This window comes from Oncorhynchus tshawytscha, linkage group LG03 (assembly GCF_018296145.1).
Source record: "Oncorhynchus tshawytscha isolate Ot180627B linkage group LG03, Otsh_v2.0, whole genome shotgun sequence".
Lineage (NCBI taxonomy): Eukaryota > Metazoa > Chordata > Actinopteri > Salmoniformes > Salmonidae > Oncorhynchus > Oncorhynchus tshawytscha.
The window spans coordinates 2102681-2115180 of NC_056431.1; the positions used below are offsets into that span (position 1 = coordinate 2102681).

The window sequence follows — 12500 nt, forward strand, 5'->3', positions numbered from 1 at the left end:
CTATCCAAAATGGAGATGTATGGGTAAACCACTTCTCCAATCTTTTTGGCTCTATAACAAAGAATAAAGAGCAAAAACATATACATGATCAAATACAGATCTTAGAATCAACTATTAAAGACTACCAGAACCCACTGGATTCTCCAATTACATTGAATGAGTTACAGGACAAAATAAAAACCCTCCAACCCAAAAAGGCCTGTGGTGTTGATGGTATCCTCAATGAAATGATCAAATATACAGACAACAAATTCCAATTGGCTATACTAAAACTCTTTAACATCATCCTTAGCTCTGGCATCTTCCCCAGTATTTGGAACCAAGGACTGATCACCCCAATCCACAAAAGTGGAGACAAATTTGACCCCAATAACTACCGTGGAATATGCGTCAACAGTAACCTTGGGAAAATCCTCTGCATTATCATTAACAGCAGACTCGTACATTTCCTCAATGAAAACAATGTACTGAGCAAATGTCAAATTGGCTTTTTACCAAATTACCGTACAACAGACCATGTATTCACCCTGCACACCCTAATTGACAACCAAACAAACCAAAACAAAGGCAAAGTCTTCTCATGCTTGGTTGATTTCAAAAAAGCCTTCGACTCAGTTTGGCATGAGGGTCTGCTATACAAACTGATGGAAAGTGGTGTTGGGGGTAAAACATACCACATCATAAAATCCATGTACACAAACAACAAGTGTGCGGTTAAAATTGGCAAAAAACACACACATTTCTTCACACAGGGTCGTGGGGTTAGACAGGGATGCAACTTAAGCCCCACCCTCTTCAACATATATATCAACGAATTGGCGCGGGCACTAGAAAAGTCTGCAGCACCCGGCCTCACCCTACTAGAATCCGAAGTCAAATGTCTGCTGATGATCTGGTACTTCTGTTACCAACCAAGGAGGGCCTACAGCAGCACCTAGATCTTATGCACAGATTCTGTCAGACCTGGGCCCTGACAGTAAATCTCAGTAAGACCAAAATAATGGTGTTCCAAAAAAGGTCCAGTCACCAGGACCACAAATACAAATTCCATCTAGACACTGTTGCCCTAGAGCACACAAAAAACTATACATACCTTGGCCTAAACATCAGCGCCACAGGTAACTTCCACAAAGCTTTGAACGATCTGAGAGACAAGGCCAGAAGGGCATTCTATGCCATCAAAAGGAACATAAATTTCAACATACCAATTAGGATCTGGCTAAAAATACTTGAATCAGTCATAGAGCCCATTGCCCTTTATGGTTGTGAGGTCTGGGGTCCGCTCACCAACCAAGACTTCACAAAATGGGACAAACACCAAATTGAGACTCTGCACGCAGAATTCTGCAAAAATATCCTCCGTGTACAACGTAGAACACCAAATAATGCATGCAGAGCAGAATTAGGCCGATACCCACTAATGATCAAAATCCAGAAAAGAGACGTTAAATTCTACAACCACCTAAAAGGAAGCGATTCCCAAACCTTCCACAACAAAGCCATCACCTACAGAGAGATGAACCTGGAGAAGAGTCCCCTAAGCAAGCTGGTCCTGGGGCTCTGTTCACAAACACAAACACACCCTACAGAGTCCCAGGACAGCAGCACAATTAGACCCAACCAAATCATGAGAAAACAAAAAGATAACTACTTGACACATTGGAAAGAATTAACAAAAAAACAGAGCAAACTAGAATGCTATTTGGCCCTACACAGAGAGTACACAGCGGCAGAATACCTGACCACTGTGACTGACCCAAAATGAAGGAAAGCTTTGACTATGTACAGACTCAGCGAGCATAGCCTTGCTATTGAGAAAGGCCGCCGTAGGCAGACATGGCTCTCAAGAGAAGACAGGCTATGTGCTCACTGCCCACAAAATGAGGTGGAAACTGAGCTGCACTTCCTAACCTCCTGCCCAATGTATGACCATATTAGAGAGACATATTTCCCTCAGATTACACAGATCCACAAAGAATTCGAAAACAAATCCAATTTTGAAAAACTCCCATATCTACTGGGTGAAATTCCACAGTGTGCCATCAAAGCAGCAAGATTTGTGACCTGTTGCCACGAGAAAAGGGCAACCAGTGAAGAACACGCACCATTGTAAATACAACCCATATCTATGCTTATTTATTTTATCTTGTGTCCTTTACCATTTGTACATTGTTAAAACACTGTATATATATATATAATATGACATTTGTAATGTCTTTATTGTTTTGAAACTTCTGTATGTGTGATGTCTACTGTTCATTTTTATTGTTTATTTCACTTTATATATTATCTACCTCACTTGCTTTGGCAATGTTAACACATGTTTCCCATGCCAATAAAGCCCTTGAATTGAATTGAATTGAATTGAGAGAGAAGGAGGGGAGAGTGATGGAGAGAGAGAGAGAGATGGAGGGGAGAGTGATGAGAGAGAGAGAGAGAGAGATGGAGGGGAGAGTGATGGAGAGAGAGATGGAGGGCCAGAGGGGAGCTGGAGATTGCAATGTCACTCTGCTGCCCCCTTGTGTATTCATATGGCCTTTATGTGTTTCTGTGTGTGTGTATGTGTGTGTGCGTATGTGCGTGTGTTTCTCTGTGTGTGTTTCTGTGTGTGTGTTTCTGTGTGTGTGTGTGTTCCTGTGAGTGTGTGTGTTTCTCTCTCTCTCTGTGTGTGTGTGTGTGTGTGTGTGTGTGTTTTGTGTGTGTGTGTGTGTGTGTTCCTGTGAGTGTGTGTGTTTCTCTCTCTGTGTGTGTGTGTGTGTGTGTGTGTGTGTGTGTGTGTGTGTGTGTGTGTGTGTGTGTGTGTGTGTGTGTGTGTGTGTGTGTGTGTGTGTGTGTGTGTGTGTGTGTGTGTTTCTGTGTGTTTCTGTGTGTTTCTGCGTGTGTATGTACAGTGGGGAGAACAAGTATTTGATACACTGCCGATTTTGCAGGTTTTCCTACTTACAAAGCATGTAGAGGTCTGTAATTTTTATCATAGGTACACTTCAACTGTGAGAGACGGAATCTAAAACAAAACTCCAGAAAATCACATTGTATGATTTTTAAGTAATTAATTAGCATTTTATTGCATGACATAAGTATTTGATACATCAGAAAAGCAGAACTTAATATTTGGTACAGAAACCTTTGTTTGCAATTACAGAGATCATACGTTTCCTGTAGTTCTTGACCAGGTTTGCACACACTGCAGCAGGGATTTTTGCCCACTCCTCCATACAGACCTTCTCCAGATCCTTCAGGTTTCGGGGCTGTCGCTGGACAATACGGACTTTCAGCTCCCTCCAAAGATGTTCTATTGGGTTCAGGTCTGGAGACTGGCTGGGCCACTCCAGGACCTTGAGATGCTTCTTACGGAGCCACTCCTTAGTTGCCCGGGCTGTGTGTTTCAGGTCGTTGTCATGCTGGAAGACTCAGCCACGACCCATCTTCAATGCTCTTACTGAGGGAAGGAGGTTTTCACTCATAATCTCACGATACCTGGCCCCATTCATTCTTTCCTTTACACGGATCAGTCGTCCTGGTCCCTTTGCAGAAAAACAGCCCCAAAGCATGATGTTTCCACCCCCATGCTACACAGTAGGCATGGTGTTCTTTGGATGCAACTCAGCATTCTTTCTCCTCCAAACACAACGAGTTGAGTTTTTACCAAAAAGTTATATTTTGGTTTCATCTGACCATATGACATTCTCCCAATCTTCTTCTGGATCATCCAAATGCTCTCTAGCAAACTTCAGACGGGCCTTGACATGTACTGGCTTAAGCAGGGGGACACGTCTGGCACTGCAGGATTTGAGTCCCTGGCGGCGTAGTGTGTTACTGATGGTAGGCTTTGTTACTTTGGTCCCAGCTCTCTGCAGGTCATTCACTAGGTCCCCCGTGTGGTTCTGGGATTTTTGCTCACCGTTCTTGTGATCATTCTGACCCCACGGGGTGAGATCTTGCGTGGAGCCCCAGATCAAGGGAGATTATCAGTGGTCTTGTATGTCTTCCATTTCCTAATAATTGCTCCCACAGTTGATTTCTTCAAACCAAGCTGCTTACCTATTGCAGATTCAGTCTTCCCAGCTTGGTGCAGGTCTACAATTTTGTTTCTGGTGTCCTTTGACAGCTCTTTGGTCTTGGCCATAGTGGATTTTGGAGTGTGACTGTTTGAGGTTGTGGACAGGTGTCTTTTATGCTGATGACAAGTTCAAGGTGCCATTAATACAGGTAACGAGTGGAGGACAGAGGAGCCTCTTAAAGAAGAAGTTACAGGTCTGTGAGAGCCAGAAATCTTGCTTGTTTGTAGGTGACCAAATATGTATTTTCCACCATAATTTGCAAATAAATTCATTAAAAATCCTACAATGTGATTTTCTGGAAAAAAAATCTCATTTTGTCTGTCATAGTTGAAGTGTACCTATGATGAAAATTACAGGCCTCACTCATCTTTTTAAGTGGGAGAACTTGCACAATTGGTGGCTGACTAAATACTTTTTTGCCCCACTGTAAGTATTTGATCTCCTACAAACCAGTAAGAATTCTGGCTCTCACAGACCTGTTAGTTTTTCTTTAAGAAGCCCTCCTGTTCTCCACTCATTACCTGTATTAACTGCACCTGTTTGAACTCGTTACCTTAATAAAAGACACCTGTCCACACACTCAATCAAACAGACTCCAACCTCTCCACAATGGCCAAGACCAGAGAGCTGTGTAAGGACATCAGGGTTAAATTGTAGACCTGCACAAGGCTGGGATGGGCTACAGGACAATAGGAAAGCAGCTTGGTGAGAAGGCAACAACTGATGGTGCAATTATTAGAAAATGGAAGAAGTTCAAGATGGCAGTCAATCACCCTCGGTCTGGGGCTCCATGCAAGATCTCACCTCGTGGGGCATCAATGATCATGAGGAAGGTGAGGGATCAGCCCAGAACTACACGGCAGGACCTGGTCAATGACCTGAAGAGTGCTGGGACCACAGTCTCAAAGAAAACCATTAGTAACACACTACGCCGTCATGGATTAAAATCCTGCAGCGCACGCAAGGTCCCCCTGCTCAAGCCAGCGCATGTCCAGGCCCGTCTGAAGTTTGCCAATGACCATCTGGATGATCCAGAGGAGGAATGGGAGAAGGTCATGTGGTCTGATGAGACAAAAATATAACTTTTTGGTCTCAACTCCATTCGCCGTGTTTGGAGGAAGAAGAAGGATGAGTACAACCCCAAGAACCCCATGCCATGGGCCAAAATACCAGCAACAGTGTGTGAAAACCTTGTGAAGACTTACAGAAAACGTTTGACCTCTGTCGTTGCCAACAAAGGGTATACAACAAAGTATTGAGATAAACTTTTGTTATTGACCAAATACTTATTTTCCACCATAATTTGCAAATTCATTAAAAATCCTACAATGTGATTTTCTGGATTTCTTTTCTTCTCATTTTGTCTGTCGTAGTTGAAGTGTACCTATGATACAAATTACAGACCTCTACATGCTTTGTAAGTTGGAAAACCTGCAAAATTGTCAGTGTTTCAAATATTTGTACGTGTGTGTGTGTGTATGTATGTGTGTGTGTGTGTGTGTGTGTGTGTGATGGCTTAGAACTGTGCAGCTTCTCTCTGTCACACAGACAGGGAGGGGCTTGTTTTTGAGCTGAGGAGAAAAATAAGAGCTTTTCATGTCAGGGAAGAATCCATCTCCTCCTGTCACACACACACACACACACACACACACGGCCCACCTCTCCCTGTCAGCCAGAGTCTTTTTAGGGGTGATGCTGATATATGAGCTTGGGGAATGTCGCTTGAATGTTGACATGTGATGTGTGTGCGACGTTGTGTTAACGTTGACGTACGAGCTGTGGGTATAGGGGCCAGTGGTGTGTTGTGTTGTGGTGTGTGTGTGTGTCTTTCTGTGTGTGTGTGTGTGTGTGTGTGTAGGGTCCAGAGCTCCTCTGACACTCTGAAATCTAGTTTGTGACCCTGGGGTCCTTGAGTCTGGCTCTGTTCCTCTCTCTCCCCTCTCTACACAAACTCTCTATCTACCTCTCTACCTCTCTTTACACACTCTCTCCCTCTCTCTACACACATTCTCTCTCTACCTCTCCCTCTCTCCCCTCTCTACACACATTCTCTCTCTACATCTCTCTCTCTCTACACACATTCTCTCTCTACCTCTCCCTCTCTCCCCTCTCTCTACACACATTCTCTCTCTACCTCTCTCTCTCCCCTCTCTACACACATTCTCTCTCTACATCTCTCTCTCTACACACATTCTCTCTCTACCTCTCTCTCTCCCCTCTCTACACACATTCTCTCTACATCTCTCTCTCTACACACATTCTCTCTCTACCTCTCTCTCTCTACACACATTCTCTCTCTACATCTCTCTCTCTCTACACACATTCTCTCTCTACCTCTCTCTCTCCCCTCTCTACACACATTCTCTCTCTACACATTCTCTCTCTACCTCTCTCTCTCCCTCTCTACACACATTCTCTCTCTACACACATTCTCTCTCTACCTCTCTCTCTCCCCTCTCTACACACATTCTCTCTCTACATCTCTCTCTCTACACACATTCTCTCTCTACCTCTCTCTCTCCCCTCTCTACACACATTCTCTCTCTACATCTCTCTCTCTACACACATTCTCTCTCTACCTCTCTCTCTCCCCTCTCTCTACACACATTCTCTCTCTACCTCTCTCTCTCCCCTCTCTACACACATTCTCTCTCTACATCTCTCTCTCTCTACACACATTCTCTCTCTACCTCTCCCTCTCTCCCCTCTCTCTACACACATTCTCTCTCTACCTCTCTCTCTCCCCTCTCTACACACATTCTCTCTCTACATCTCTCTCTCTACACACATTATCTCTCTACCTCTCTTTACACACTCTCTCCCTCTCTCCCCTCTCTACACACATTCTCTCTCTACCTCTCTCTCTCCCCTCTCTACACACATTCTCTCTCTACATCTCTCTCAATTCAATTCAATTCAAGGGCTTTATTGGCATGGGAAACATGTGTTAACATTGCCAAAGCAAGTGAGGTAGACAACATACAAAGTGAATATATATCTCTCTCTACACACATTCTCTCTCTACCTCTCTTTACACACTCTCTCCCTCTCTCCCTCTCTCTACACACATTCTCTCTCTACCTCTCCCTCTCTACCTCTCTCTACACATTCTCTCTCAACCTCTCTCTCTCTCCCCTCTCTACACATTATCTCTCTACCTCTCTCTCTCTACACACATTCTCTCTATGATAATATATAAAATGAATATATAAAGTGAAATAATCAATACAAATTAACAGTAAACATTACACATACAGAAGTTTCAAAACAATAAAGACATTACAAATGTCATATTATATATATACAGTGTTTTAACAATGTACAAATGGTTAAAGGAGATAAGATAAAATAAATAAGCATAAATATGGGTTGTATTTACAATGGTGTTTGTTCTTCACTGGTTGCCCTTTTCTCGTGGCAACAGGTCACAAATCTTGCTGCTGTGATGGCACACTGGAATTATACCCAGTACATATGGGAGTATATCAAAATTGGATTTGTTTTCGAATTCTTTGTGGATCTGTGTAATCTGAGGGAAATATGTCTCTCTAATATGGTCATACATTGGGCAGGAGGTTAGGAAGTGCAGCTCAGTTTCCACCTCATTTTGTGGCCAGACAGCCTGTCTTCTCTCTACACATTCTCTCTCTACCTCTCCCTCTCTCCCCTCTCTCTACACATTCTCTCTCTACCTCTCCCTCTCTCCCCTCTCTCTACACATTCTCTCTCTACCTCTCCCTCTCCCTACCTCTCCCTCTCCCCTCTCTCTACACATTCTCTCTCTACCTCTCCCTCTCTCCCCTCTCTCTACACATTCTCTCTCTACCTCTCTCTCTCCCCTCTCTCTCTACACATTCTCTCTCTACCTCTCTCTCTCCCCTCTCTACACATTCTCTCTCCCCTCTCTACACATTCTCTCTCTACCTCTCTCTCTACCTCTCTCTCTCTACACGTTCTCTCTCTACCTCTCTCTCTCCCCCTCTCTACACACATTTTCTCTCTCCCCTCTCTCTACCTCTCACCCTCCCCCTCTCTACACATTCTCTCTCTACCTCTCTCTCTCCCCTCTCTCTACACATTCTCTCTCTACCTCTCTCTCTACACATTCTCTCTCTACCTCTCTCTCTACACATTCTCTCTCTACCTCTCTCTCTCCCCCTCTCTCTACACATTCTCTCTCCCCCTCTCTCTACACATTCTCTCTCTACCTCTCTCTCTACACATTCTCTCTCTACCTCTCTCTCTACCCTCTCTCTCTACACATTCTCTCTCTACCTCTCTCTCTCCCTCTCTCTCTACACATTCTCTCTCTCTCTCTCTCCCCTCTCTCTACACACATTCTCTCTCTACCTCTCTCTCTACACATTCTCTCTCTACCTCTCTCTCTACCTCTCTCTCTACACATTCTCTCTCTACCTCTCTCTCTACCTCTCTCTCTACACATTCTCTCTCTACCTCTCTCTCTCCCCTCTCTCTACACATTCTCTCTCTCTACCTCTCTCTCCACCTCTCTCTACACTTTCTCTCTCTACCTCTCTCTCTACCTCTCTCTACACTTTCTCTCTCTACCTCTCTCTCTTCCTCTCTCTCTCCCCCTCTCTACACTTTCTCTCTCTACTCTCTCTCTCTCTCTCTCTCTACCTCTCTCTACACTTTCTCTCTCTACCTCTCTCTCTACCTCTCTCTCTCCCCCTCTCTACACACATTTTCTCTCTCCCCTCTCTCTACCTCCCACCCTCCCCCTCTCTACACATTCTCTCTCTATCTCTCTCTCTCCCCTCTCTACACATTCTCTCTCTACCCATCTCTCTCCCGCCTCTCTACACATTCTCTCAAAACCCTCTCTACACATTCTCTCTCTACCTCTCTCTCTCCCCCCTCTCTACACATTCTATCTCTACCCATCTCTCTCCCGCCTCTCTACACATTCTCTCTCTACCTCTCTCTCTCCCCTCTCTCTACACATTCTCTCTCTACCTCTCTCTCTCCCCTCTCTCTACCTCTCTCTCTACCCTCTCTCTCTACACATTCTCTCTCTACCTCTCTCTCTCCCTCTCTCTCTACACATTCTCTCTCTCTCTCTCTCCCCTCTCTCTACACACATTCTCTCTCTACCTCTCTCTCTACACATTCTCTCTCTCTACCTCTCTCTCTACCTCTCTCTCTACACATTCTCTCTCTACCTCTCTCTCTACCTCTCTCTCTACACATTCTCTCTCTACCTCTCTCTCTCCCCTCTCTCTACACATTCTCTCTCTACCTCTCTCTCCACCTCTCTCTACACTTTCTCTCTCTACCTCTCTCTCTACCTCTCTCTACACTTTCTCTCTCTACCTCTCTCTCTTCCTCTCTCTCTCCCCCTCTCTACACTTTCTCTCTCTACCTCTCTCTCTACCTCTCTCTCTACCTCTCTCTACACTTTCTCTCTCTACCTCTCTCTCTACCTCTCTCTCTCCCCCTCTCTACACACATTTTCTCTCTCCCTCTCTCTCTACCTCCCACCCTCCCCCTCTCTACACATTCTCTCTCTATCTCTCTCTCTCCCCTCTCTCTACACATTCTCTCTCTACCCATCTCTCTCCCGCCTCTCTACACATTCTCTCAAAACCCTCTCTCTACACATTCTCTCTCTACCTCTCTCTCTCCCCCATATTATATATATACAGTGTTTTAACAATGTACTCTGGTGTTTGTTCTTCACATTCTATCTCTACCCATCTCTCTCCCAGTACCTCTCTACACATTCTCTCTCTACCTCTCTTTTGTGGCTCTCCCCTCTCTCTACACATTCTCTCTCTACCTCTCTCTCTCCCTCTCTCTACACACATTCTCTCTCTACCTCTCTCTCTCCCCCTCTCTCTACACATTCTATCTCTACCCATCTCTCTCCCGCCTCTCTACACATTCTCTCTCTACCTCTCTCTCTCCCCTCTCTCTACACACATTCTCTCTCTACCTCTCTCTACACTTTCTCTCTCTACCTCTCTCTCTCCGCTCTCTACATATTCTCTCTCTACCTCTCCCTCTCTCCCCTCTCTCTACACATTCTCTCTCTACCTCTCTCTCTCCCCTCTCTCTCTACACATTCTCTCTCTACCTCTCTCTCTCCCCTCTCTACACATTCTCTCTCCCCTCTCTACACATTCTCTCTCTACCTCTCTCTCTACCTCTCTCTCTCTCTCTACCTCGTTCTCTCTCTACCTCTCTCTCTCCCCCTCTCTACACACATTTTCTCTCTCCCTCTCTCTACCTCTCACCCTCCCCCTCTCTACACATTCTCTCTCTACCTCTCTCTCTCCCCCTCTCTCTACACATTCTCTCTCTACCTCTCTCTCTCCCCTCTCTCTACACATTCTCTCTCTACCTCTCTCTCTACACATTCTCTCTCTACCTCTCTCTCTCCCTCTCTCTACACACATTCTCTCTCTACCGCTCTCTACACTTTCTCTCTCTACCTCTCTCTCTCCGCTCTCTACATATTCTCTCTCTACCTCTCCCTCTCTCCCCTCTCTCTACACATTCTCTCTCTACCTCTCTCTCTCCCCCCTCTCTACACATTCTCTCTCTACCTCTCCCTCTCTCCCCTCTCTACACACATTCTCTCTCTACATCTCTCTCTCTCCCCTCTCTACACACATTCTCTCTCTACACAAAATTAGGTCAAAATTAGATTTGTTTTTGAATTCTTTGTGGGTCTCTATAATCTGAGGGAAATATGTGTCTCTAATATGGTCATACATTGGACAGGAGGTTAGGAAGTGCAGCTTAGTTTCCACCTCATTTTGTGGGCAGTGTGCACATAGCCTGTCTTCTCTTGAGAGCCATGTCTGCCTACGGCGGCCTTTCTCAATAGCAGGGCTATGCTCACTGAGTCTGTACATAGTCAAAGCTTTCCTTAAGTTTGGGTCAGTCACAGTGGTCAGGTATTCTGCCACTGTGTACTCTCTGTTTAGGGCCAAATAGCATTCTAGTTTGCTCTGTTTTTTTAATAAATCCTTTCCGTTGTGTCAAGTAATTATCTTTTTGTTTTCTCATGATTTGGTTGTGTCTAATTGTGCTGCTGTCCTGGGGCTCTGTGGGGTCTGTTTGTGTTTGTGAACAGAGCCCCAGGACCAGCTTGCTTAGGGGACTCTTCTCCAGGTTTATCTCTCTGTGGGTGCTGGCTTTGTTATGGAAGGTTCGGGACACACTCTCTCTCCCTCTCTCCCTCTCTACACACACACTCTTTGCATCCTGGATACTGTTGATGTACTTATCTGCAATCAGGGGACAACAACAAAGACACAAACTCAAGCAAAATCACAGCCAGTCACACTATCACTTGTAGTGAACACACACTGACACCCCTGAGATCTCTCTGTCAGGAGGCAGGACTGTTTAACAGGGTGGGATTGGTCAGGAGGCAGGACTGTTTAACAGGGTGGGATTGGTCAGGAGGCAGGACTGTTTAACAGGGTGGGATTGGTCAGGAGGCAGGACTGTTTAACAGGGTGGGATTGGTCAGGAGGCAGGACTGTTTAACAGGGTGGGATTGGTCAGGAGGCAGGACTGTTTAACAGGGTGGGATTGGTCCGGAGGCAGGACTGTTTAACAGGGTGGGATTGGTCAGGAGGCAGGACTGTTTAACAGGGTGGGATTGGTCAGGAGGCAGGACTGTTTAACAGGGTGGGATTGGTCAGGAGGCAGGACTGTATAACAGGGTGTGATTGGTCAGGAGGCAAAACTGTGTAATAGGGAATGATTGGTCAGGAGGATAGAGAGTGAAGAGTGTGACTCTGGTTATAAACATGACACCTAACTTGACTCTGACTTGACAACAGAATCCTGCAGTGACAGCCCTGCCCAGAGTCAGCTTGGGGATGTTTCTCTATACATACACACAGATGGAGATATAGACATACTGATTGATTGCTTGGTTGATTGATAGATTTACATACTGATTGATTGCTTGGTTGATTGAATGACCGGTTGGCTTATTGGTTGATTGGTTGGTTAATCAGCTGGTTCATTTAATGATTGATTGCTTGGTTTTTTGATAGATTTACATACTGATGAATTGATTAGATGATTGCTCCTAACGTCCCACCTCTCCTCTGCTGTGTCTCTCCAGTCTGCGTAGGGAGGGCTACACGGTGCAGGTGAATGTGAACGATTACCTGGACATCTACTGTCCCCACTACAATGACAGCCAGCGCGTGGTGGGCACCGGGGAGCAGTACATCCTCTACATGGTCAGCTACCGTGGTTACAGGACCTGTGACCCCCAGCTGGGCTTCAAGAGGTGGGAGTGTAACCGCCCCCACGCACCAATCAAGTTCTCAGAGAAGTTCCAACGCTACAGCGCATTCTCCCTGGGCTACGAGTTCCACGTGGGTCAGGAGTATTACTACATCTGTGAGTATACTACTATACTACTACCACTACCACATGGGTCAGGAG

General features: G+C 45.3%; 1 protein-coding gene across 1 annotated transcript in view; it reads left to right on the forward strand.

Moving 5' to 3' along the window:
• Positions 1–12500, forward strand: part of LOC121841083 (ephrin-A3-like) — a 134387-nt gene that overhangs the window by 93337 nt on the left and 28550 nt on the right. Inside the window, exon 2 of the mRNA XM_042307297.1 lies at positions 12172–12455. Within this exon, the coding sequence (XP_042163231.1) occupies positions 12172–12455 (284 nt within the window). The remainder of the gene's footprint in view (positions 1–12171; positions 12456–12500) is intronic.